The sequence below is a fragment of the Dicentrarchus labrax genome, unplaced genomic scaffold (genome assembly GCF_905237075.1).
Source record: "Dicentrarchus labrax unplaced genomic scaffold, dlabrax2021, whole genome shotgun sequence".
Classification (NCBI taxonomy): Eukaryota; Metazoa; Chordata; class Actinopteri; family Moronidae; genus Dicentrarchus; species Dicentrarchus labrax.
In genome coordinates, this window is record NW_026136715.1 from 9,009,107 (window position 1) to 9,036,891 (window position 27,785).

The 27,785-nt window shown below is 40.3% G+C and overlaps 1 protein-coding gene across 6 annotated transcripts in view; it reads left to right on the top strand.

The window, feature by feature from the left end:
- The window catches only part of scube3 (signal peptide, CUB domain, EGF-like 3), a 74,750-nt gene that overhangs the window by 9,376 nt on the left and 37,589 nt on the right, over positions 1 to 27,785 (top strand). For all 6 annotated transcript variants that reach the window (XM_051424594.1, XM_051424596.1, XM_051424595.1 and 3 more), the window contains exons 2-4: positions 8,395 to 8,517; positions 12,421 to 12,546; positions 21,106 to 21,240. In XM_051424594.1, coding sequence (XP_051280554.1) covers positions 8,395 to 8,517; positions 12,421 to 12,546; positions 21,106 to 21,240 — 384 coding nt within the window. The remainder of the gene's footprint in view (positions 1 to 8,394; positions 8,518 to 12,420; positions 12,547 to 21,105; positions 21,241 to 27,785) is intronic.

The following is a 27,785-nucleotide window of genomic DNA, read 5'->3' on the forward strand; positions in this document are numbered from 1 at the left end:
TGGTCCGGAGGTCTGTGAGTCATAGTCTATTAAGGCCACACATGCTAAAGGAAAAGCACAGCACCAGATGCTTGGTCTATGATCAAAATCACAGAGAATGTCCATTATTTATTCAAAGTGTTTGAGCCAGAGAAATGTTTTATAAATGACACTAGGTGAGTCGACTTGCTCTTTACTCTGAAGTCTCCAGGCTCATCATTGTCGCTGTCAGTTTTGTTGGAAAGCACACACTATAAAATGCTCATGCAGGCATCAACAGATTGAAGAAGTAGACACAAAGATCTTGTATGTGTTGGTTGGAGTAAGTCGAACTGTTGTAATAAAGACAAATACTCATACATTATATATCTGCGTTTGCATAATACAGAAGCAGACAGTTGTAGAATAAAAAATTTAAGCAGTACATTTTTATTTTGGACTGAAGAAGCTGAGAAAGATCTTGGAAGATTTACAGAGCATCATAGAATATTACTAGGTCACTTTTTCCGCTGTTTGATTATGTAATTTCTACTTTTGACGTACTGACTGGCCAGATAATATATAGTTTGATTAGATGACATAAACGTTATTAATCCCCAGAGGGAAAACTCGTTTAGTGACTCCTTTTATAGTGCAATATCTGTGATAAAAGAAGCAGTGGTTGTGCACCAAAATATACAATTTGGCACTGGTTTTGATGTGTAAAATAAAGTGAAAATCAATGAACAAATATTTTGCACAAGGATGAGCACACAAAATAATCCAAGAAATTTGATTCAAATGTGAAAATTACCATTAGCTGCTAAGGTGATACTAAAGGGTGGAGTGAAAACAAAGCAGACTGGTCAGAGAATGAGAATCGTCTCTAGAATTGTCACTAAAGCGACACAGAGTACCCAGTCGTCTCTTCGTCTGTTTTTCAGTAATCTTTTATCTTCTGCATTCAGCCTTTTCTGAAATACAGTTTGTCTCCTTGCTGTAACAGCCATCCCTTCGATAACCTCCACTGCGTTTGTGTTGTGTTTAAGATGCAGTTTCAAGCAGCGTCATTATGACAATCAGCTAAGACTCCCATCTACGTTTTCTGCAGTGGAAAATAAAATCGATAAAAGTAGCTACCTGTTGCCAAAAGTGAGTCGAGTCGAGTAGAGCCGTGCCCCACCATGCAGTTGAAACTCAGCTAAAATCCCACATCTGCATGCAGCTCAGTAGCATCTTTCATTCAGTGACATCATCTGGGTTATTTTTTTCAAACGTTGGAAAACTGTTTTCACAGGCTGCACAGTCCTGGATAGAAATAAGTTAAAGGCAGAGGTCTGGACAAAGTTAATGTCTTTCAGCATGTTAACATGATATTGCTCTCCTTAGACTCAGCTTGCATGTTCTTGTTAATTTTCCCTTCACCCTCAGACGAATCTGAGGCTTCATGGTTGGTGGACATAAGCAGGGAGGGACCCGGGGTTTTGAAGTTGTGATCACAGTTTCTGAAAGCACAGGATCAGTCAGTGGTCATGATTCCTAAACATTTAGAGTGTGTGAAGGATGAGTGTAAATATCCCGAATGGAAGCAGTTGATATTTTTATTCACAACTTTTTAGAGGCTTGCTGGACAGCCAACAGTGTGTCCCTTCATTAGCTGAAGGGGATCTAGGCAAGAGGGGGGAGATATGCTAAATTTTGTGTTAATGTTGACGTCTGCATTTCATCAAAACCTTTTTTTTTTTTTTTTGGGAGGGAGGTTGGTTAGTCTGCTGCTCTGCACAACTTGAAAATCTGCAACATTTTCACAGTGTGCTGTGATAATGTTGCGACAACCAGCCATAGTTCCTGTCCTTTCCACAACCTTGTCCTCACTGCCTCAGGCCAGCAGATTAAAGACAAGAAACACATTACATTAGTGCGTACCATATGTAGTGATGTGGACACAGTCAGTACGCTGATGGTGTCATGTGTTTTACATACATTTTAGAAAAAGTCCCAACAGCAGCTTTAAGGCAGTATGTGGGTGCATTATTGGGTACATCATTCAAAAGGTGTTTTTGTTACTTCACTGTCGTGTTACTGTGCAGAGTGATGTTTGTGCAGGGAACTGACACTAGAACGCTATTTTCACATTAATCTCCTGAAGAGAATCCTCCTGTGGTCTCTTTAAATGTGAGTTTAATTGAGGGGATTTTTTTTATTTATTTGGGAAATACTTTTCTTGCTGTAGTTCCAGAGATCCCAAATCAATACAGATGAAATTAGCCACTTTTTCCAGACCTGTTGCTTTGCTTTACAACAAATGTTGTTTGTGAGTTGGGTCTTATGGGTCATTTACAGCAAATAGATGAAAGCGGTGTTACTATCTGTTTTGTATAGTACAGCCATTGAGACTCACTGCTGCTCTGTACCTAAAGTAATTATTGTGACCTTAACCCCATCCTGCTCAACCACAACCCTAAGTATAGTGTAAGTGTGGTTCTAAGATGGATAATTACAATACTTGTTCCTTTGTAATTATACACAGAATGACAAACACTGTGATCCTAAGAACACCTTTTTATGGAATTGAACCCAGCACCCTTCCTCCTCTACCACAAGAAGCTCATGAAAATTAAAGATTTCATCTGAAAATGACTTTGTAGAGAAAGAATGTTTTGTCTCTAATGTGTAACCGCAACTGTTCAAATGTTGCACCAAATCATTCTGTCAGGAAAACGCAGCTGAATACTTTACTGCTCTCGCTGACTGAATGCATCACTTGGTCCATATTTTTTTCACTATTATTTTGAAGTTGGTCTGCAGGCAGCATGAGTAAAGCTACACCTATGGGTGTCCCAGCTCCACTCAGTCTATTTCTGTATCTGAAGGAAAGGTGATGGGTTGGAGGGGGGCAGGTTTGGGGCAAAGCAAACAGCGAGGGTCTCAACACTCAAAGTAAACATTAGCCTATGTTTGAACTACACACCTTCGGCCCTCGGTTCTCCCTCACACTCGCGCTCTCCCCTCTGAGTCTTATTCCTTCTAACACCCCCTCGAGCCGGCCCAGCTAAATACACTGCTTATCCCAGGACCATCCCATAAATCAGTGAGGAAAAGCACCTCTGACAAGGTCTCACCTCCATGGCCAGCAACCCTTAGCCGGCAGCCGGCTATACTTACATATACATTACTTTGGAATAAATGGACTAATGGCTTTTCAGAGTAACTTTCCTAATAACCACCTCTGCGGATATAAGGATGGTTTATCCGGCAAATTTAATACAATTATAATAAATCCTACATAGCCCTGCAACCGTCCTACCTCCACCCTACAAACATTTTGGACACACGGCAAAGTTTAAAGTTTTATTGAGCATACAATAGAGCATGAATTGAATCTGTTTCAGGGGAGAGAAAACATGCTTCATTATTGTACGACTTGGTTTCAAACAACAAAGTTGTTGAATTGAAGATTCTGAGAATGTCAGTGGGTTTAAACACAGATTCAAGCTATTTGTGGCATTGTGAATTAACCAGAGGAGAGCTACAACAGCAGCAATATTCAAAATGACACATTCCCCCCTGGAGGAAACTGTTTAAACATCTGAGCATTGCCCAACATCTCTTTCTTCTTTAGTTTTGTTGTTTTGACTTTGTTTATTCATCCTTTTCTCGAAGCGCCGGCTTTATCCGCCGCTCCCTTAACTTGTTCCCAACAACGATGATTCCTCAACACAAAAGAATGAAAGAAACTCTCAATGAAAAACACAATCTTTTCATCTCGGGCATGAGTCAATTACCAGGGCAGCATTACTGAACACGCTGCATGTGTGTTTTTTTTCAGAGAATCGTCCTCTGGACTGAACCGAAGGATGTATTGATTCTGACATGTTTATTTCCATGGCAAAGACATGATTTCCAACAAGACCAGCACATTTAGCTTTTGTTGTCCATGTGTCAGCTGGAACGCTCCCAGTAACTTTTATGAGTTTTTTAAACAATGCTTTGACGGACATGGACTATTGTAGTTTGTGTGCCAAGATTTCTTAATTTTTATGCATTTCATATTGTGCAGCTCACACCAAAGGCAATGGGAATATGGGATTTGACACTAGGGTTTGATCATCACAGAATACTTGGCTCACTGTGTCCTGGTTAATTTCCAGATCTTGGTAAATTTATTTCTCAATGTAGGCAAACAGTTTGCACAAGCTGTTTCTTTATTAGCTGCTGCTATAATTGTACAATGCTACAGAAATTAAAAGTAATATTTCCATGTAAAGATGTAGTTGTAGTGTAGATTTGCCCACCTTTATAATTTAGAGGGAGTTTTTTAAGGAGGGAGCTGCTTTTGCACAGTTGGTTACATAATTTCACTGGTTTAGGTGGTTTTACCAAACATAGAGGCTGTTTTCAGTGAAGGCTAGACAGTGAAGACCCAGACGCCAATACTTACCACGAGCACCACCGGAAGAGATTTTATGCTTTCAAAACAAAACAAAACCGTCCAAACCAATACAAATATGTTTACTAATTTTTTTCTTTACACAAAAAGATAATCCCAGACGAGCCCCCAAATTGTTACGTCCCCATTTGTGGTGTCAAGGGGAAAAAGGGGAGCAACAATTAATAATGACCCGGGCATTTAAAGAAAGGCAGGAAACAGAAATATTGGTGCTGTTAAACTATTTCTTCTAACGTAAACACAAAACAACTTCCTAAAAAGTAAGGAAGTGAAAAAACACTTAACTAAACAAAACGGGTACAATAAATAAATAACGCTATCCCTCCACTGAGGGAGTAAAGGTAACTCAAGAGTTACATAGCTCTGCTTCACACGCCGACAGCAACACAACTCCCAATATCTGCTCTTTTGCACTAAACACTTGCCTGAAGCAATAAGAACAGTAAACTGTTCTGGATGCAAATTTGACTTGAGATAAAACTCTGTTGTGCTGAAAACAGAGATATATAGTCAGTGTTTCTTTCTGTACTATTTGTGCATATGTGTTTTAATTTCTTCCTTCTGAAAAAATATCTTAGCTATACAAGTTCAGCTGTGTGTTACACTGTCAGTCTTTGAATCGTAATTGTAGTTTCTGACTTCAGGCATGTTTGGAAACTTTGTGTGTGTGTGTTTTGGTGTGTGTCTGAAAGTAAAAGAGTGAGTCTGCAACCTTGCAGTCTGGAAAGATAAAGTGAAATGATGCTCCAGATGGGAACATTAATAACAAGATGAAAAGAGGAATTCTTTGAGTTTCTGTCATAATGAATATTAATTACTACAGAGGCTTAGCACCAAGAAACCTGACAATAAGACAGATATTTTGTTGTGATTAATGCCTCCTCTATTGAAAAATACTTCCTCACATGGCCTCTCCTGCTCTTATCATGGAAGAAAGTCTGTAAGAAGAAAGGACCCAGGCTGCTCCTCAGGAGAATTCATATTGTTCTCGCATAATATAAATCAATACAAGGCTCGGGGAGCTCCTGCATCACTAAATGGCTTTGTGGAAACTTAGCAGGAGAGGAGCCACAGCTGTCCCAGGTGCTATATTCCTGCACAGAAACTAAAATACTATACAGACACATAAAACCTCACAAATGGTTACAAGAATGACAGCACTGTTCCAGAACACCTTAGCTTATATTACTTTATTTGGACAGCCCAGTGTTGATGTTTCACTGTGTGTTTACTATTTTTAAACCTATAACCCTGACTCAGACATTTAGTACACTTCAGCAAAGCTAGCATGGCTCTAAGGTTGGCCTGGTGGGCACTCCACCATTTTGGTCCAGACTGAAATATTAACTATTGGATGGATTAAGATGAAATTTTGTACGGACATTCAAGGCCCACAGAGCATAAATCCTTCTGAATTTGGTCATTCCTTGACTTTTCCGCTAGAACCACCAGCAGTTGGCAATAAATTTGGTACAGACGTACACATCGCCCTCGGGTAGAATTGTAATTACTTTGGTAATCATGTGCCATTTCATCTAGCACTATCATCAAGTCAAAATTGAATTAGGAAAAATGTTAGCATGCTAACATGCTTAAGCAGGTGAACATGTTAAAGGACCAGTGTGTAGGATTTACTGGCATCTAGTGGTTAAGTTGCTGATTGCAACCAATTGAATACAGCTCACCTTTCCAACCGTGTAGGAGAAACTACAGTGGCTGCAAACCTTGAAAGAGCCTATCAAGAGCCAGAGTTTAGTTTGTCCAGTCTGAGCTCAGCTGGTTCAACATGGTGTTCGGTTTGGCACTGACTGCTATTGTTCATCAAACATTTGTCAACAAAACAATTATACATTTAGCGAAGGCCACTAAAAAACGATAAATTGAATCAAGAAGTTAACAATCCACTTTTTTTCTTTTTTTTTTTAATATTGCCTTTGTTATCTTGTTATATACAGAGTGAACCTCTCAACATACTGTTGAGTAAGGCTCTATATCACAGCTGAATTGTTATGTGCCTCATTACATTGTCTGATTTTGAATAAAGTTGGCTTACTTACAAAACCTGTAAGTTCCAGTTTTATTTAGTCTCTCATTTGACGTTGTCAGCATGCTGATGTTGTTATTTTTTTTAGCACAAAGCACCTGTGTGCTTACAGCCTTACAGAGCTGCTACCAGCTGTATAGACTTTATTCAGACACTTAATACTTTTCACACAATAATCAAGTATCACTGGAACCTCTGACCTGGTAGCTTTGTGTTCTTCCTAGAGTATTACCAACATTAATAAACTGCAATTGTGATGTTTCTAAAATGTTTGCCTAAAGATGTTAAAAAAGTCTTTTATTGGGTCTATTATGTTTAATTTTGTGACACAGATTTTCCACAGTTTTGTGCATTCTACGCAGTCACTGGCCTCCTTTCCAAAGCAGACTTCATGTCCTCCAGGAATAGGCAGATATAGCCAATATGCTAAGCTCAGGGGTTTAGGTTGCAGGTCATTTCCCAGTGGAATCAGCCGGCTCCTGCAGAGGGCTTGTGATAAGAGTGGATATTGGAAGCTATGTAAACCTTGTTAAGCTGCCCTTCCCCTGTGTGCAGGGGGGTAATCCTAAACACCTGGGCTAGTTAACTGGGATCTGGTGGGATTAGGGGCTCCGTGAGGCAAACCTGATCATGCTTCTGGTTAAATCCAATTCCATTCTTATCTTTTCACATTCTCTCTTTTATAATTCAAACTCAATCCAGCAGTTACTCAACAGATATCTTTATACTGAGGTATTTTATCTCTGCCTATATCTGTTCTTCAGGGCTTTGAGAACTAGTCAAGCATAAATGTGTCCTGGTTACTTGATTGAATGTCCTGCTACTGTACATTACATTGTAAAAGTTGATGTTTTAGCCCAATTAAGGCTGCTTGTTTTGTTTGTCATTTTTAACTATTGGATGGATTTAAGATGACATTTTGTACAGACATTCATGGTCCACAGAGTATGAATCCTGTTGACTTTTGTTATCCCCTTACTTTTCCTCTGCTATAACCACAAGGTTGACATTTTTGGTTTTATTGAATTATTTCAACAACTGTAATGTGGTACAGATATCAATAGCATCCAAAGGATAAATCCAAATTACTTTGGTAATTTCCCGACTTTTCCTCTCGTGCCACTGTTACAGTAGGACAATATTCCAATTTGTCCATTTTGACCAAATATCTAGATAAGATTAATTCCCACCAGCCTCAGGTGTATTTTGTGTTTGATTTAGTTTTTTGTTGTGTCTAATTAGCAAAGGTTAGCACGCTTATATGCTAATCTAAGATGATGAACATTATATCTTCTAAACATCTGCATGTTAGCATTGTCTTAGCATACTGATTATAGCATTTAGTTTAATGCACTGCTTAGAGCCACGAGCAAGACCATAGACTGTTTTCCTTTTAGCCCAGTGAAGGCTGTTAGCCAAAAGCCATTGTTGAAGGCTTCATATCAAGACATTATAATTATTATCCTTATAAATATTGCATTTTTTGCTGTTATTCAATAGCTTTAACGTCAACATTTTGGAAATATGATTAGATAGATAAATCATCTTTCATGGAGTCCGCCATGTTTCTACAGTAGCTCAGAACAGACAAACATTGGCTGTAGACACATTTTTTGCGGCAACCATAGTTTCTCCTACACACTTCATAGCCTGTTCTCATTCCCAGGTCATCAGATATAGACCTGTGCGGTGTCCAGTTAGTTGCAAACTTGAACTTCACTGATAGATGCCACTGAATCCTACACAGTGGTCCTTTAACAAACCATTAGCCTTTCCCACTCAAAATAGCATTTGGTCTTTTACTCTGAGTGGTCAAATGGAGCATGGACATTTTGAAAATCTGTACTTTGTAGTCTAACTATGACAATCATCATCAACTATAGTTCAGCCTCATCAACTAACCACCCTCTTCCTCTTTCCTCCTCTTTCCTCCTCTTTCTAGATGTGGACGAGTGTGCAGAGGCGCTTGACAACTGCAGCATCGATGCCATCTGCCAGAACACCCTGAAGTCATACAAATGTATCTGCAAGTCGGGCTATAAAGGGGATGGCAAACATTGTGAAGGTAAAAGTCTTACTGGATTAATGCGCTCATTTTCACCTGTGGTTGGAGGCAGAAACTTCTGCTCCCCTCTGTAGGAGCACACAGACGTTTGTTACAGTACACTGAAGTAAAAGCCACATTTCTCATGTTGAATTGCCTTATCTCTCTGAACGTAAGCCCCTGGGCCAGTGACGGGCTTGATAAGAGCTTCTGTCTCACTCAACATAACTCATTAGTTTCAAGACTCTCCTGAAGAGGGAGGAGAGACGAGGGAGAAAGTGGCGGACGGAGGAAGGGGAACGCCAGGTGCAGAGTGCTCCTTTGTGACAAGATGAAATGAAGCAGTAAATTTCCTACACATGTTAGAGGAGAGAATTAAGATAGCGGCTGAAATGGCAGTCAGAGGCCCTGCCAAGCAGTCAGGGATATTTCCACAGCCAGAGGCAGACCTCGTAGACTGTCAGACACAAGTCTGTTTTTCTAGCCTTTTTCAATGTGCCCAAAGCCTCCGGATCATTATATCCCACAATTTTTATTAGTGTTATTACAAAACCATATTTCACAATGTCATTTTTTTCCTTACTATTATTATTCTTTCATTTACTTGACCGAATGTTTTTCATGGCCCTCTGCCTGTAGGTCATAAAAGTTTGCTTTATTGAATCTATTGTAAAATATGTGCCAGGTTGGGTTTCCATTGAACTGAAGGTTTGCTGATGGCTTCTCAAGGCTGATACTACTGGTAAATACTGGTAAAATTCAAAATTCAAAGGCAACATTCATAAAATAAGAAAGTTGTAGCTTTTCTCAGTGTTGCACTTATGTGTGTAAAGAGAGTGCAGCAAAAAGCGTGCAGACAATGAAAAAGAAAAGCTTTCTCATGTTTCTGTGCTGGTTGGCTTAAACAGCTCCTCCACCCTGCTTATCTTTATAGTCTATGGTTCAGATTTGCTCTTTATGTTTTGGTGGTCTAAATGTGACCTGTCAGTAGCTGGAATTTTATGAGTCCGTATCAGTTGAAGCACAATCTTTGATTCAGGGGATGCTACTGATTTGTCCTCTGTTATTATAGGTTCATAATTTTTTAAGTTGTTCTGATAATAGTCAAGTTCCCATATGAACACTGAAGGACAGGTAAGCAGTCCTCCTATTTATGATAAAAGGTCCCTTTAATATAGAATTCCCTCTTAGAGTTTCCCTGGACTTTGTTTTCTTGTTGACCTGCAGTGGAGGGATGGTAACAAAAAGGTCTCTGTGGCAAAATATGACAATGAACCAAAAACACAAATAGAAGTTTTGAAGGTAATTTAGTTTAAAAAAAAATCTGTTTCAATCTCAGTTAATTTTTTATTGTCAATGACTTTATAAATTTGATTTCCAATTGTTTTTTCATACTGGCTTTTATTATTATTATTATTATTATTATTATTATTATTTATTTATTGTCTTTAAAACATCTTTTTATCGTTGTTTTAGAAATACATGATAATGATTGTTTTTACTTTCTGCTTTGTCTTCCTAACAAAAAAACTACTGATCGCAGTTGACTTTTATGATTTAGATTAGTAGACTGTGAAAACACCAGGGGCATATCTTCCTACCACTGAAAAAGTCTGATTATATTGTATTTTCTAATATATTAGAATCTTGTCAGTAAACCAAACTAAAAGCTGAGTATACTGAGTATTAAATCTATTACATTTCAGCCTCAAAATTAAATTTAGGATTAAATCTTTATATATATATACAGTATATGCTTGTCCAAAAAAACAAATCTGCATCTTGTAGATATAAAGGGACAACACACTCCTGGCTTAGGAGGACGTGACAAGCATCAAATAAAAACAAACTGAAAGCTATTGGAGAAAATTCACTTTTGTGTTATCATGTGGTGGGTGTTTCAGGTTTAGAGAGGAGTAGAGAAGTGATGGGTGATTGTGTGCCGTGATCGGGGAATGACAGAGATGTGTGGGAAGCGGAGAAGCAGGGAGCAGGAGAGTGTTTCTTTGTTTCAGTCCCATCCCTCTGCTGTCAAGTACAATTAAGCCCTGAGTGAGACAGCCTCAAAGAGGAGCTGAACGACCGGGATCATCGGCCCTAAATGGGCCAGTAAGTGCTGTGTGGAAGTGCGCTGTGTTCTCAATCCACCTTGTCTGGGTCTCCTCAGTACGGGCCCCTCAACCATCATCATAACCATAACAGACAACTCCACTCTGGCTGTCATACCAATCTGCAGTCTCGCTTTATCTTTTTGCTTCTGCTCCCTCATTTTTGTGTCTTTCTTCAGTTTTAGCTACTAGGATTGATGAAGGGTTAGATCGATTTAATGCTCCGATGCTCAAAATTTGCCTTTTATTAAGTATTCGAACAGTCAGCCTGTAATGTTAATAAGTCAGTACTAATTTAATGGAGATTCCTTTCTGACGACGTAAGTCTCACGCATGGAATAGTTTAATTTTCCATAAGAACTTTATTTCCTTATTACTTTTAATTGTCCAAGTATGTGTTTTGTATAAATAGACAATTACGTACTTATAGCTGCAAATGTTACAACTGACTTCATTCTCTGGTACTCGGCAGAAAGCTGTGGGTACCCCATACTGGACAAAAAACAGTTTCAGAGGCTTTTACATCCTGCCAACAATAAAATTACAAAGCAATGGAAAAAACAACGTTTTGGCAAGAAAGTGGCAAAAAAAATGTTGCATATTAGATATGACATAAAATCAGTATTAGGCTTTACAAACAAAACAATATCAGTGAAGCCCTGGCATGTACCCAAGTTACATCAGTAACAGGTGAACCAACTAATTACCACAGCTGTTGTATGTACCCTGTTAACCTCATAAGAGCTCTTATGAAAGAAGAGATGAAAAAATCATTTTAATTCTCTTTATTTCACCAAATGGCTTAATTGCACTTTGGAATATTCTTACATTTTATGCTTCTGCTTTCTCACAGAGCGTTAGATGAGAAGATTGATATCACTCTAAGATAGGTTTGCAGCGGTATGACGATACCGTGGTCACGCTGACGTTGTAGGCAACCAAGAAGTTGCTACTCTGCACAACCCCTGTGTAAAACCCAAAGGAAATGCTTATGGTTTTGAATACGAAGGCAACAAGGTTCTAGTTAGTCCCAGTGAGCACATTGAGATTAATAGCGTCAATATTTTTGACAAAAGGTTTAATGATATAACCATAAGAGAACTACTGAAAGTCTAACCCAGCAGCTGTTTTCAAATGAGCCCCTCACCATGAGGTCAACTGGTACACAACATGGAACACAGTTTCTTATCGCCAATAAAGTGAAAGAAGACTCCTTCACTATTAAGCGAAGATGCCGCCCCTGTAATGAAAGAAGTCTTCAAATACTGTCCTGCGGTAAGGAATAGGAGTCTGTAGCACACCTGTTCGTTAACTGTCCATATTCAGGAAAGATTTGGAAAACTACTTGACACTTTATACTACATACACTGTCAGCTGCTCTCTTAGGAATTCCAAAATTCATTTCATTTTAAATCTTTTCAACACACTCGGTAAAGTCTTTATCCTCAAGAAAAAGAAAAGAAAAAAAGCTATAAAATGCATGACATATTTATCAGAATATGGGATTGTAACTTTGTGACATTTCATTGTAGAGATTCATTCTTTTTTAAATTCTTTTACCTCTTTAGTTACCTTTATTCTCTTCATTGTATATTACTTTAATTTATTCAGGATATTAGAAATAATTGAAGTGTCAGGATTTATGTTACATTTGTCTTTAATTATTGCTGTCAGAATACTGCATTGGCAAAAAAGGAAATAAAATGTAAAAATATTCTTTTAAGGCTGCTCCTACATACTAAACCCTCTCCGGATCATGATTGCTTGGAGTTTTAAAGGACCCATTCTCACATCCGTTTGTATCCTCTCTCTGCAGATGTCGACGAGTGTGCAACTGAATACAACGGCGGCTGTGTCCATGAGTGCATCAACATCCCAGGAAATTACAGGTGCACATGCTATGATGGCTTCCGCTTGGCACATGACGGGCACAATTGTCTAGGTGAGTGTGATGGTTGAGAGTGTGTGCACTTAACACAGCGTGTGTGTGTGTTTAAATAGACCTTTCCCTACACTTTTTCCACAGCTGACATAATTATGTAAGAAAAAATTGTTCCATAAGAGGCTTTTGTCAGGAGAACATGTATATTAAGCCGCATGTGTCAAATTTCAAACTCAGCCTGACATAACCCATGCAGTTGAATAAATTCTTCTCTCTGCGTGTCTAAGGTCACATCATGAATGGTAATATATGTTTCAGGGCTGAATTGAGCTCTTATTAGACCGCTGCATTAGATATTAGCTATTTCTTCATTTCACATAACAAGTAGTCTCAAAATGTGTTTTCACAAAAGAAAAAAGGCGATCTTTTTTAATAAGTCTGACGAAAAGGAGTGAATTTATGAAGATCTTGACCCTGAGCTGGGAGCTCTGAGTGAGGCGTCAGCCGACCATACTTTCCCATGGTTTAATATTTCACCAGCGTGCCATTCATATTAACCTCACAGAGAACGCATTACACTTAAAAGGTTATGAAATGAAAGAAAAAACACTTTCTGCTGCTGTGAGCTGCTAAACATAGACACCATCTAACACCACCCCAGATTCTGTCTTTCTGTCTTTCTCCTTCTCTCCCATCCTACATTCCTTTTGGTTTTTTGTAACCACGAAGTCAGACCCTGACTACTGCTGCTCCTCAGAAATCATCTCCCTCTTGGTTCCAATCTCAGCATGATGCATTTCACTTGATATTGAAAGCCGACTCACCCTCGTAGCTGCTGTGAGTTTGTTGCAGAGGAAAGTAACGATGACTTGCTACAGCAGATTCTCATTCAGGTGATGACAGAAAAAGTTATCAGCACTTGACAATGATTCTTTGTGAAAGGGCTTTTGCATGCGGGCACTCAAGGCAACACACTCATATCAATCCCACATTTACTTGATGAGGTGGGATTAAGGCACACTGGAATGGAAAACACTCGCATCTTTAGATCGATAATAAACCTGTTGTGACTCGACGATGCCCTTGTGTCTCAGATTCTCTCTTTCTCTCATTCTTACTGTATTTGTCTCTTTCTCCTCTTCCCTCTCTCTCTCTTTCTCTCTCGCTCATCCGCTGGTATCTACAGTGTAAAGCGGGGCTATTTTCCAAGCAATTTAGCAACAGCGTTCAGCTGTGTGTGGATCATTTGCTGTGCTGTGGATCAGCTCCTGCCTTGCGTGCAGGTGTGTAATTGCAATATATGGTTGTGTGGTTGCTGCTGTTGCATCAAACAGACTTGCATCCATCGATCCCTTTGATATAATTCGTCATAGTGAAACACACACTATCAAACAAACTTTCAAGTTTTTAATTTCTTCTGCAATGTTTTTTTCCTGTACATGACCTGTATGCAAGAGGGAAGAGGTACCTAGGAAGACTATATTCCCTTATGTTCCTGTGAAGATATTGATCCAATTAATTATTTAATGAGAAAATATTTTTTAATCCGAGCATAGCAAACAGAGCACAAAGAGACAACAGATGGCATATATATATGTAGCTGTCATGTACAAATTCAACTCTTGCCTTGAGACCTGAAAGGACTTCTTTTTTTTGAGAATTTAACCTCATTCTAATGCCTCAGCTCTGCTATGCTAAGGAAATAATCCTCAGCACAAACACAGGAGAAGAGGAAGAGGTATTGCCGAGGTTTCATGTTAAGGCCCCAGCTTCCTCTTCCAGGTTTAAGCTTCTTTTGGCCCCTGAGAAAAGATTAGTCCCCTTGGCCCTGGAGTGGAGAGCAGCTAAGCAGCTGGTTCCCAGACGAGGTCAGACCCTCAGAGCCCTTATAGACCAGATGTGCCCGAGGCTGCAGAGAAGGAGACGTTCACCTGATCCTCAAAAGTTCACACTGAGTTTAAAGTCTGAGATCTTTAAGGTGCTTCTCTTCGGATTTACCCCATGTTGTTTTTCCCACAAAGCTCCAGTGATTTTGTTTTATTCTTTTTGTTTTTCATGGTTACAGTTGAACATAAACTCCCAGAGGTGTCCATAACTTCCTGCTCTCGGCTCTCTAAGGCTTTTCTTTAGCCAGCAGGCACCGGTGCATGTGTGTGACAGTCAGCTCAGGGACATGAGTTAGGCCAGCGCACGCGGATCCCTGTCGATGTCTTCTTTGTTTGCTTGCTGCTGCACGTGCCACACGGCTCCTTGTAATTGGATGTGTTGGCAGCATAATGACATTGGGCGGTGGGAGAAGGCGGCAGAGCGTGAAGCAGAACGCTGCCTGGTGCGCCTCACCGGGGACGCTCTGGTTTCTGAGGTCTGCCCTACACCCCACAAAGATGTCAGGGAGTCAGCAAGGTGGAAGCAATGTAATATCACAGCACATTGCTCCTGTCTGTGCGGAGTGAGATGTCACTCACTGTATAATTTACCTCACAGGGAGCTATTGTGCCCTCTCAAAACTCACTGAAGAGAAGAAGTGAAGCATATAAGAACTTGATTACATCTTTTATAACTGTCATGACTATTATCTTGCAGAGGTAAGGGAGGGATGGTATTTAATCACCACACCTCTTTCATGGCAAGGCTGTAGAGGATTTTTACAGTCTTAGGAAAAACAGAGGAATCAATGTCAATTTAATCCAAAACACACATCCTCTTTAGAATGAAAACCAGATGCAGGAAGGCTATTAGTTCCCCACTGTAGCACCACCGTCCCCACATTTATGACCTATGTGTTTTGTTTGAGGTCCTACAGAAACCTGAATACCCTCTTATCATTGCTGGTTCGTTAAACTCTCTCAAGTAGCTTAATATCATATGCATCTGCACAAATACTTTCTTTACAACCACAAATCACAACATTTCACTTCTATCTGGAACTAAAAAGAAACAAATAAAGAGATTTCTTATGCTCCCATAAAGTGGAAATGCCACAATCGCATGCAGTGTGACTCACTGGGAAAAACAAAAGCAGGCTTGAAATAGACATTGCAGATGTTTCACTGACTGCCACCATGCTGTAAAGGACATGCTTTTGTCATTGCATTGTTTGCCTATATTCATCTGCTCTGTTAGTTGTACATGTTGCTCCGTGTCGCCAAAGAACTGATTTGGGGGTTTTGGGCTCCACACACGCATCTTAACAGGCCATGTTCCTTTGATTTCTATTGACCAACACTGATTTGGTTTGTATTGATTCAGCAGAGCTCAATTCCCTGTGCAATCTATAGGGAAATGGATGCCCTTTTACTTTAACCTTCCCCAAAGACATAACATGATCTATAACACAAAAGCAATGTCATTACAGCTTCAAAATGGGCTTTTGAAGAACAGTTTTCAAGTAGCAACCAAGAAAAGGTCACATCAGTTAACACTGTTTAGTGTTTTGTTAATGGTTATAATAATATAGTGGCATTGTTTTGTTTTTTTGCCAATCGCACTGAGAATGTCCCTCAGAAAAAGCTTCATCTGTCATCTGCCACAAAGTCTCTGAGTCGTCGCCCCGGCTGAGCCTGTATCCTTGCTCTTGTAATCCTTTGGGATCATATTGCAAGGTTGGCTAATCAAACAGGAGGTTTCAGACTGATGTATTATTGACCAGGTCCTGATGGGAAAAAGTAGTCATCAAAGAGCGTCACGCTGATTTGCTCCACAGCCTTTACTGCGCTCTTCAATGCATTCCTTTTAAGTGCATTGGCCACTCTTTCACGGCAGTAATGATAACCCCCGCACCCTTCACTTTTGCAGAAAACATTTTACTCTTGCCTGGAAGATGTGCTTTTAACTACCACCTTTAACTCCTGAATATGTAAGATTGAGTTGGGGGGAATGATGGTCTGGCTAACTCTCTCCCATCAAACCCAGAGGAGTTCGGGATACTACAGACACTGCTGGGGCTTAGCACTAACCCTCCTCACTTCCCCGCTGCAGATGCACATACCCCGCTGTCTCCCCAGTTAGCAGTCACTTTGCTTTTGTTGTGACATGCACGGATCGGGTTTGGACAAGAGAGTCTATCCACAGTTCAGAGGAGAGTAGCTGGAGTGATGAGTTAAAGGACGGATTTGAGATAGGTGCATTAGCTGGCTCCTGAAGACTATATCAACACACTCGCTCTCTCTCCTCTCAGGATTGTTCAGTCCCATCCACCATGAAATGAACAATTCCAGCTGAGCCCACTGGCAGGGCTTTGGGGGAAACTCAAGCCTGAGATTGGGCTTAGGGACGTAAGCATGTAGCAGACTGGGAGCCATCAGACGTCAGTGCAGGGCCTCTCGTCTCCTTGGCATCAGGCTGTCCACCCAAACACTTATCCTGGGGTTTTGTTTTTAAAATACTTCCAGACTTGTTTTGGAGGAACACAGAAATACCATTTAGCATGATCTTAGCTCATAGTTTTTCATTTAGGAAAGAACTCAGCGAGAGATTGGACATAGAATCTGTGCTTATTTACCAAAATGGTTACCTGGGAGACAGACCCAAAGTCTAAAAAGTCTGAGTTCAATCAAAGCTGTATTAGTTTTGTTTATGTAATAGTATAAAAATCATGCCTCACTTCTGATTTAAGAATGAGACGCTACAGTAAACAGAGATTTTATTCGTGTTTGCTTAGCAGATGTGAATCAGTTAGCTAAGTTAGACACAGTGGGTCAGGCAGACAGGAAGTGCTGGAACAAATTAATTGTTCAAAGCTAAATACTGTAAGTGTCGATATGCATCAACTTCCATTTTGCAATAGTCACCCACACTTTTATGATTTAGGGGAGTGATTGTTGTGCAGATGAAAGATCAGGACTTTCTGCAACATTTCAAATTATACAACTTCAGCTGACATGTGTCAGACTGAGGCTGAATGTTTGTTAACTCAAAGCGCCTGTGTACTCAGATGTCCTCGCAGGCCGGGTTCAAACCTGGCTCCTTGGTCACTGTTCATTCAAGTGGGTGAAGCAATGCGCTGTGTCACTGAACTCCAGAAGCAACAGAGAAAAAGAGGAAATCCTGTAATCCTGTTTAAAATAAGAAAGGATCTCATTTTAATTGGAGCTGGCTGTGTATGTGCCACTCCTTCCTCACTGGTGCCTGCTCATCTACCAGCGCAGCACGGTCAGCCCCTGCAGTCCACCAGCTGTTTTGCTGCCTGTCGCTGCACATGGCTCCGATTTGCTGCCTTATTAAAGAGTGTGCGCCTCTTCGACTCCTGTAAATTAAACGCGCAAAGAGGCCAGTGTCCGTCCTTTCACCTCCTTGTCTCTGGTCTGTCTAGACCACAGAGACAGTTCTGTCTGATCCAGACAGAAGCCAAGCAGTGGGATGGATGGACAACTTTGATGACAGACAGCAGTAGTTTTTCACTCTCCCTGTGGCAAAAAAAACCAAACCTCTGGGTCAGCAATAAATGCCCCCAAAGTCGCTGAACCTTTAAAAAAAAAAAAAAAAAAAGTTGAGCGTTTCTGCAAAATACGAGTTCAGGAGTTTCTGTAAGGCAACCACCGTGTTTACATGGCTCTAAAGCTCTGCGCAAGGCCAAATGTTATATATACAGTCAAGGCTATCTGAGAAACCAGCGGACATGGCCTCCGCAAACACAACCAATCTCTTAATCTCTCTCCGTTTGAACCTTCCTTTTCCCTTCGTCTCCTCGAGTGAAGCAGGGATAGAGCAGAGACATGTCTCATTTTTCAGAAGTGAGGCAGCCCTTTTAACTTGATTAAGACGTTTTTTTTTCCATCCTCTCAAGAGAATTTTTAAAAAATGTTTTAAGTCCAAATAACATGAGCACTTCTCCTGGCCATGCCAGAGCCCCTTTCCGCTTGGAAATATTTGCTTTGGACGCCAGCCTTGCCCAGCACACAACACAGGCAATTATGGGAACTATTTAAACAGGAGAGATCTACTGACAGGCGACGCCTCATTTGGAGGGATGAAGGAATCAGGAAATGAAACCTTCATTGATGCGCTGAGGGTATGGAAAGAGAATTCCCCTAGGCCCTCTGAGGCTGGTTGCATTTCTCATGGGCATTTTGTGCATATGTCGAGGACTGTTGTATTTGTGTAGCCTTTACATGTTTGAATTTTTGGGGTTTGCATGTGTAGAGAGAGAGAAAGAGAGAGAGAGACTTTAGATGTGTTAGGATGTTCTCCCATATGAATTGTGGATTTTGGGTTTTGGTGCCTGCTAACAGTTTATCTGCAAAGGTGCAGCTGTAGGTTGTTGGCAGCTTTCGTCAACTCGAAGGTCTCTCTCTCTCTCCCTTGCTGCCACTTTCATGATCGAGAGATGAGACCATGAGGTCAACACCAAGGCAGCCACACAGTTGAATGAAAGCCTGCCCAAACTATATTTTTCTAAACTGTCCTTTACTCTGACTTGAAGTCTAAATGTTAACTTTGCCGAGGTTTTCTTTTTTTTTTTTCTGAGTGCACCGCTTCGCCTGGCTGCAGAGTGATGCTTTTCCCACCGACCTCAACTGACATGACACATTGTTTTTAGAGGAAAGAGACAGTTCTGCTGATGGAATGTGAGAACAGGACAGCAGACTTGGCAAGCCGACGTGGGTCATGAGTGCTACCTGCCACTCACCTACTTATCAACCCCAGAGGATTCTGTCTAGCCAGGTGCCACTTTGTGAGCACAGTATTGGTGTGTTTACGCCTTTGGTGAATCCACGTGTCTGCATTTCTGTGTGGAAAAAGAAGAGGACAGAGTGAAGTTTAATTTCTAACTCTGCCGGGCTGAGAATTCCCCAGAAAGGAAACTTAATCTAGAGGCCTTCTCAGACTGGACAAATAGACAGTAAATTAGTTTCGCATGACGGTTTATTAAAAAAAAAGCCTTGTGTATACAGCGGATTATTGATGCATCGAGCAGAGGGATGGATAAGGTTCCAGTGTGGTCGGTAGTGAGGGACAGAGCCCAGGTCTCCGGGGGAAGAGGGAATATGGAGTGTCACCTCCAGAGCCACATCGCTGTCACGCACAGGGGAGGCCGGGGCCGCTAAGCTCCGCAGCACACCAGGCAAATAAAAAGCAGTGAAAAAATGACATTGTGCAAGATCTTTTTCATGTTGAAAATAAACAAATATATCAAAAGATTTATAGATGTTCCGCTGCTGTTCATTTTTTTGTCGAGTCACACAATGAGTTGGAAAAAGTTTTGTGCCATTAGGAGAGAACAGCTGGAAGTGCACAATTCATTATCGTTGGAAATGAAGTCAGCAACTCTCGTTTGTGGTCAGTTTCCCTTTCTTGCCCCGTGGCAGGACGAGGCCTCAGGCGACACCTTTGTAAATGCTCTGCCTTTGTACGCACTTGAGGTGGATTCACATGGTTGCTCGTTACCCTCCTGCTCCCCCTCCCCTCCTGTCTCATACGCTCTCCTCTTTCCATCTCTACTTTTCCTCTCCCTCCTCCTCCTCCTCCTCAGCCACCCCCCTCCCTGCATTCCTCCCGTCATGGGGCTGACAGACACTCGTCATCAGCAGGTACTCTGGTCCAGGTGGATCAGGTTTCTCACTTGCCAGGAGATTGTGCTGCATGAGCATTTTTATGGCTTAGTGCTGCACAGTTGGAGGTTTTCAGTGCAACTCTGGTGTGCTGCCATGTCAGATAACCTTTAAGACAGACGCTGCCTCTTCAGACAGCTTAACAAAAACTCCTCTGGCTTTTCATAATATCCAAACACTCTTTTTGTGCCTTGTGTTTTCTTTTTGTATGACATCTGCAGTCAAACCACAACCTCTGTGGTTGTTTTACTTACTTTATTATGGATTTGTGTAGTTTCTAAATCATTTTCTAAAATATTTTTAACATTTCGAGATAACATTTCATTTATAACAGAAGGGAAAAAGAGGCACTTTTTAAATCTAAATGTTTTCAGTCTGTGGTAGGTTTTTAGTAGTTTTTTTCAGTTAAGCCTTTGGCATTAATTAATTAGTGGTGGAATGTGACTAAGTAAATTTACTCAACTACTCTGCTTAATTACAAAATTAGGTACTTTTGAATATTTCCATTCCGTTCTGCTATTCTTTTACTCCACTACATTTATTTAACAGCTTTAGTTACGCATAATTTAACAGATTAAGATTTTACATGCAAAACATATATTGACTTTATAGATTAAACTATGCAACATTATATAAAGTACCTAAAACCTTCTCTACCTCAACAGTAAAATACTGCTTACACATTAATACAATTCATAATAATAATTGAATAATATAAGCTATAACAGTATAATACTTACTTACTTTTGATACTTTAAGTACATTATTAATTATACTTTGTGCTCTTACCTAAGTGTATTGATACGTACTGAAGTAAAGGATAAAATCCAAAACATTCAAGCTTTTTCTGAAATACTGTTGTTTTACTTAGTAAGTAATTATATTTATAATTGGACGCTATGTGTGTGTTCCCACGGTCTGTGTTTGATGATGATTTACAGCTACTTAGCCATTAAATGGGTCATGATTTGATTCCAGCCAACCTTGAGACAAATGGTAATCTGTGTAGTATTTGTTCTGTCTTGAAGTGATCTTATTAATTTTGTTTTGTGCGTCTGTCTCCTGGCAGATGTGGATGAGTGCTCAGAAGGCAACGGCGGATGCCAACAGATTTGTGTCAACATGATGGGCAGCTACGAGTGCCGCTGCAGAGAAGGATTCCTCCTGAGTGACAACCAGCATACCTGTATCCAAAGGCCTAAAGGTTAATCACGTACACACACACACACACACACACTCTCATACACATTTAATTTGGTTTGGTTTAGTTTTGTTTGTTTGCACAATCATACAAAGCAAAATACATACATATAGAAGATAGAAATTATAGCACAGGAGAGGAATGAAGCCTGAATTCAGATTCCTCTCCTGTTTTATTAAAATAAAAATGCAATAAAAAATTGCATTATTATTCAAGGGAAAAAAAAACAATACAAACAAAGCAAGCAAACAACAAAAAAACATACACATAGCACAAACACTCTCTATATATGTACATACACATATAGGCAAGCATAAACAATGGGGAAAGCAATGACAGAAATGCAAACCTATAAGTAGATATATACAACCAAAGAAGCATCTTGGCATATCGTTCAAAATGAAAAAATGATTTCAGTGGTATATTCAATGAATTGCAAAAATGCGGACTTTTAAAAAATGGATGTCTTGTATGAAAATAAGGTGAATCGAATTTTTTGAATTGCCTAGTTGAATAAGAATGAATGTCTGAAAAGAAGATAAAGGATATGAAATGTATCAGGAAGATGTTGCCTGCAATTTGTATATTTAAACATAAATAAGCATGCATGGAAGAACATTTACCGTGTCCATGGAGAGCAATGAGTATTTTATTTACATGTATATTCTATGTTTTTTCCAATTCAGTCTTTCATCTACAATAATTTCTAGGAGTTTAAGAAAATAGCAGGACACATGTTGTTCAGTGATGCTGCATTTGACTTGAATTTGACTGTATATGTGGTTAAAGGTCATTATTGAGGTAATATCTGGATAGTGAATCTTTATTCAAATACAAATGTTCAGGTCTGGGTGTTTTTGAATAAGATGATGAGCTGTGCGGATTTATACTAAGTATGGGATCGGCCCTAACAGGCCTAAATGAAAGGTGAGCAAAGGTAAGTGTCTCCAGTCTGAGGTGGAAAAAAAAAGAAAGGGGATAAATCTGTTTTTGTTTTCCACCCACCCTTTTAAATTGAACCAATCTAGTGCTTGGCAGCATTTTAAGGTATCAGTGGTATGAGAGTGGCCTGCGGGGGACTGTGAGCAGAGAAAACAATTAAAGGTGTAGCCTGGGGCAGACACACCTCTTGTTTATAGAGCATTCCTGTGGGATGGAGACGTGACAGGCGAAGGTACAGAGCCAACCTGCTCTGAGGCTTACTCATCAGACACAGCAGCACTGTAGACATACATTCATTTATAACGTCACAGCTGTATTTAAAGCAAAGTAAGCTGTCAGGAAAATATCTCTGTTATGCATATTGTTTTCTTCAGTCCATGAAACAACAGCACAGTGGCTGTAGTTTGTAACATAGATAGATAGATACTTTATTAATCCCCTATTGGGGAAATTCTTCTTTTCACTCTTTTTTATTCTTACACACACACAGGCTGAACACTTCATGCACCTGTGGACATGCAACAGGGAGAGAGATGGTGGAGTGATGGGCTCGCCACATTAGCAGCGGTTAGGTTGCCTTGCTCAAGGGCACCTCTCCAGCTACCAGTCCACACTCCATATTGTGGTCTGTATAATATTATATAATGTCGTAAAAAGGAGTAGTTCCTCAGCTTTGCCAGCATTTTTCACAAAACTGATGGATTAACAGTTTGCTGGTTTTAGTCGGTTTGGACTGTTGTAAATTGTTCTAGTTTCAGCCTTTATTCTTAGTAACAAATACATTTTTGATTGAATCACAAAGACAAAATGTGCTTTTTATTTACCTGATAAATCATCATCGTGTACATTTTAAAGGCCAACCAACAGGACTGAAATGTTTATTCTTTTAAATAATAATGATACTACAGCATACTTTTCCATTTTTCAAAGGAGGATAAAAACCTTTTCTGGAAATGTTTTTTGGAAATATTTGTGTCTAAGAGTCAGGCCTCTGGGTGGGCGTTTCCCATGGCAACAGTTGACTGACAACAGTAAGCTGCTGTTGCTAGGAGACAAGCTGTCAATTTCCTCGGAGAGCTACTGACTGGAGCGTGTTAAAATCTGATGATATGATGAAATACAAGACATTAAGTTTACATAGCGTTAGATAACTGTTAGTGACTTCTTTCCCTTTTATAACTTTAACAAGCGAGCTAGGCTAACTAGCCCAGTAGACATTACGTCAGCTGTCTTGATTTGTGGTTATAGCAAATGACCTCCCACGTGGTTAACTACCTGTGGGGCTGTTGAAATTGAGGCAATGGGGTGGCACCCTGGTAGCTCACCTGGTAGAGCTGTTTCCCCATGTACCAAGGCTGAGTGCCCCCTGCAGCAGTTCGAGTCCGACCTGTGGCCCTTTGCTGCATCATCCCCTCTCCCTACCAGTTTCCTGTCGATCTTGAGCTGCCCTGTCAAATAAATCCAAAAAGATGGCAAGGTCCAAAAATATTGAAGAAAAAGAAAGAAATTTAAGTGATAGGACACACCATTTTACAGCCTGTCTATGCGGGGGTTCAGCCAATGACCAAACAGTACTGGCACTTACATTTGGTGCCAAAAAATCTAACCTGACTGCACTGATGTTTTGTTACACAGAACCAACTGGGAAGTTGTCGTTGGAAACTGTTTGGAGAAGGGCAGGTGCTTTCAAAAAATACTCTGCAGGTGATTGGATGAACCATCTGTGAACTTCAACCAGTCAGATCAATGAATCATATGATGTAGTCAAACTCTTACCAAAGTCAGTCAGTAAAGGAGTGAAAACAGTTTTTTCATTGAGAAAAGCCTTCAGTGCCTTTCTTTGCTCTCCTTTAAATAAAGAAATACTCTCCAGTTCTGATATAACTGACTAAATAAGTGCAAATCAAAGCAAATACCACTGATTTCTTATCAAATAAAACTTTTCATTTCAGTTTGTCTTGAGAGTCTGCTGGAGATTTATTTTTCATTGAGATTTTGACTAAATATAAATATCCTTGATTTTGTTCCCTGTGCTGGTCTGTGTTGTGCTGTTGCTCTGCTAGTTGTTTGTTACAATGCTTCCATTCTTTGTTTGGCTGATTTATCTATAGCTCGGAAAAGCAACATTAGAGAAAATGCACAGCTGTTATCATTATCACCAAACACATTTATTCAAGGAGTAATTATCCAGCTGTCTACAGATTTCTCAACTCTGCCAGTTCAGGACTGTGTTGTAGATATTTTGGTTCCTGGGGTTTGCAGCACTTCTCATTCAGAAAGCCCTGACAGCATGTACAGCAAGGGCCCGAGTGTCTCTTCATTTCTGCCGTCCTCGTCTCTCCCCTCTCTTTTGTTAGATAACTTCTCATGCTGGGAGTCATTAGACTGTGATGTTCCTAAGTCCCCTGGACGGTGAACCGAGGATCTTGGAAGTCTGGTTTATGAGATCAGTCTGGCCTAGTGAACTGTCAATGTTTAAATTTCATAAACGCAGTGTTATTTGAGTGGAGTGAAAAGCTGGATCATGTGTTTCAAAGCACTACGACTATATCGGTGCTGTCAGAAGCAGACTGAACACTGGTCCGGTTCCCCTCCCTTTTCTTGATAAAATGCCCTCAGTTCCTGTTAATTTTCCATTTTCATATTAATTTTCTTGCTTTATTGCTTACAGATGAGACCCATTTGGATCAAGAGATTAAAGCTGCCATAAATCTACAAACTTCCTTCACTCATCAGATGGATGCCCTTTCATTGTTTCATTATTGTTTCACGGAGAACAGACAGAACAACTGCTCATCTGCTTATTATTACTGCTCTTATTACAACAGTGTATGTCTGAAGGAAAATGAAAGTAGTGAGGAAGTGGCTCACCCAGTTATTGGACAATAACCCTGCAGAATTGTTGCAACACTTTCCTCGCTAACTGAAAAATTATGCAAAAGTGGCTCAGGGAAAAAAAAAAAATCATTCTGAATATTATAACTGATCTAATCTCCCAGCCAAGTCTGTTTAAATGCAACCCTCCATCCATTCTGCCAAGGCTCCTCTTAAAGAGCAAAGCCTGGGGTGCAGTTTGCTCATGAGCTTTATTGTTCTCATTAAAAAGACATCAGCTTTCCATTTCTTTCGTTAATGGGTCAGGTGTTCCCTGGGCAAGTTCTGCGAGTCTTTTTGCGGACAGTGGAGAGCCTGGTCACTGCAGTGTATGGCGCTAACAGTCTGTTTCCCCTGCTGGTAGGAAGCCCTTGTTAGCAGTGAGCCTGTGCCAATTAGGCAGCAGGGGTCTGCCAGCCTCTCAGCTAATGACAAGGCTGCTGCTGGCCTGTCTCTTATTAGACCTGCCCCTGCCCCCCTGAACAGGAATAACTCCGGCCAAATGAAGGCTCCATCGTCTAGCTGGACAAAATGTAACAGTTCATTTATTCTCTCCAAACATTTCTCCCAGTCCGGAAATAAAGCCTTTGAAAGGCCAGCCAAGGTGCTTAGTGGTTGATAGGAATGCCATTTAGGTCAAGAAGGGTTCCACTGCTTTGCGTTTGATTTATTGTCTCTTTTATATAGGAGGATAACTGGGAAATACTATATGTGCGTGAGACGGGATCCAGCACATTACAATTCTGGAATTTCAGGCTCAGTCAACCCACACATCCATAATTTTAGTCTTGTACATTTCTGAATATCCGGTAGGGCAATTACCTTAAGTGTGCACTGATGGGCTGTTACGTAAGTCACATATAGTAACTTTTGTATTCATTCCTTTTGTCCTAAGCTCACAATACACAAAATATGATTATATGATTTGAAAGTTAAATCATCATCTCTGCTGAATTCATTGTGGGACAGCACAGCTGAACTAGCACTAGTTATGCCAGAGATGTAACTTTTAATAAGAAGTCGAGGCCTCTGGATCAAACTTTCTGTCACTCTGCCAATCAATATTGCATAAGTGTAGCTGGCATTGTGTAGAAAGATGTGGGGATAGCAGCAAGGAGTCTGAAAGTTCACACCAGCCTGATGATTATATTATACCTTCTCATTGCAGAGAAAACTTTGATTATATCGTCTGTCCCAAGGCGTCATTGTCACCTTTCATTGCTGGAAGAAAGCTGTTAATAGGCCACTGCACTCGTGTCTCCAAAGTGCACAAACACAAACAGATGAAGATAGATTAAGAGCAAGCCAGGTTTGCAGTCAACAGTCAAGAAGGAAATCTACCATGCAAAATTGATCCTGTATCATTTTATTGGAATTTTCTAAAGCAAAAAGTAAAAAAAAAAAAAATAATTATGTTAATCAATAACTTTGTGTTCTGTGTGGGCCAATAAAACACAATATGTATTTTGTCACCTGACTGTGGATACAAGCATTGCTCTTTTTCTGTACAGTAGGCCTTGTCTTTCCAGGAAATGTTTACTTTGTCAACGAGAACCTCTTCCTGTGTTTACAACTTTCATTAGCTTCCCAAAGGGGTTGTTACCCCTTGTGCAGCCAATCTCCTCACTGCCTCTGTCGCTCTCTCAAATTCAAATATGACCACAATGGACACGGTGGACATAATCATACACACTCACAAGCACACGACTCAATAATTTTCAATTGAATCCTGCTTGAGGCACATTCAGACACGTTCTGTTATGACATTTAGATGCAGACCGTGGCATGTTGACTTCAGGATATGTGTTTTCTATGCTGGCCAGAACTGCAGCAGTGCAAGGAATTTTCCAATAAATGTGATCAAATCCTTAATAAATAGTCACATCATATTCTCAGTTAGTTTTGCTCTCCAGCCATGACATTCCTTCTGTATGAAATCAGGCACAGGGTTATTGAACCCTGTTTTATTGTTGATTTTTCTTATCGTAAATGGATGAAATAGCCTACTTTCTTGCAGTGTAATATCCATCTAGCAGACTGTTGTGTGTTTTAATTTCATGAAGTAATGTGCTGCTAAAGAGCCAGTTTCCACCATTCCAATGATGCAATATATGGCCATTTGTATTTGTGAAAGTAAATTTTATGGGTTTTTATGTATGTTCATGTCTTGTGCTTTGTGGTTGACTGTGCAGAAGCCGACATGGTTCTTACATGTTCCCTCTGTTGGTTCTCAGCAGGCCTGCCTGCCTGTCTGTGCATTGGCCACAGAACTGTTTTTACAAGTGCAGAAGTGCCTGCTCCATTGCTCTGCAGCCCAACCGTATAACCAGGCTCTTTTCCTATTCTAGGGAAGTAGAGCGAAGGGAACGCCTCATGCTCCCATTGCTACCTATTATGCTACCTATCTCCTGTTAGTCCAGCAGCAGAGACGAAGACACACAGTAAACTTTCCTGTCCCTCTTGTCTCTCTCCGTCATCCCCTCATCTGTTCTCCTCTTTCTCTCCCTCTGTCTCTTTCCTACATTATCTTTTCTCATCTTCCCTCTTTGTCCAGACTTTACCAAGCCCTCTGCCCCCACCCCCTCACCCCTACTCTTGAACAAATACACATCAGTGGCTTGGGCTTTAGCAAATGTTGGCTGCCTTGCCACTGAATACTCCATACCTCATTTGAGACGGGCATCCCTTTTGCTCGTGGGTTTGTTGAAGGCCATCTCTAAGTTGGCCAGCCC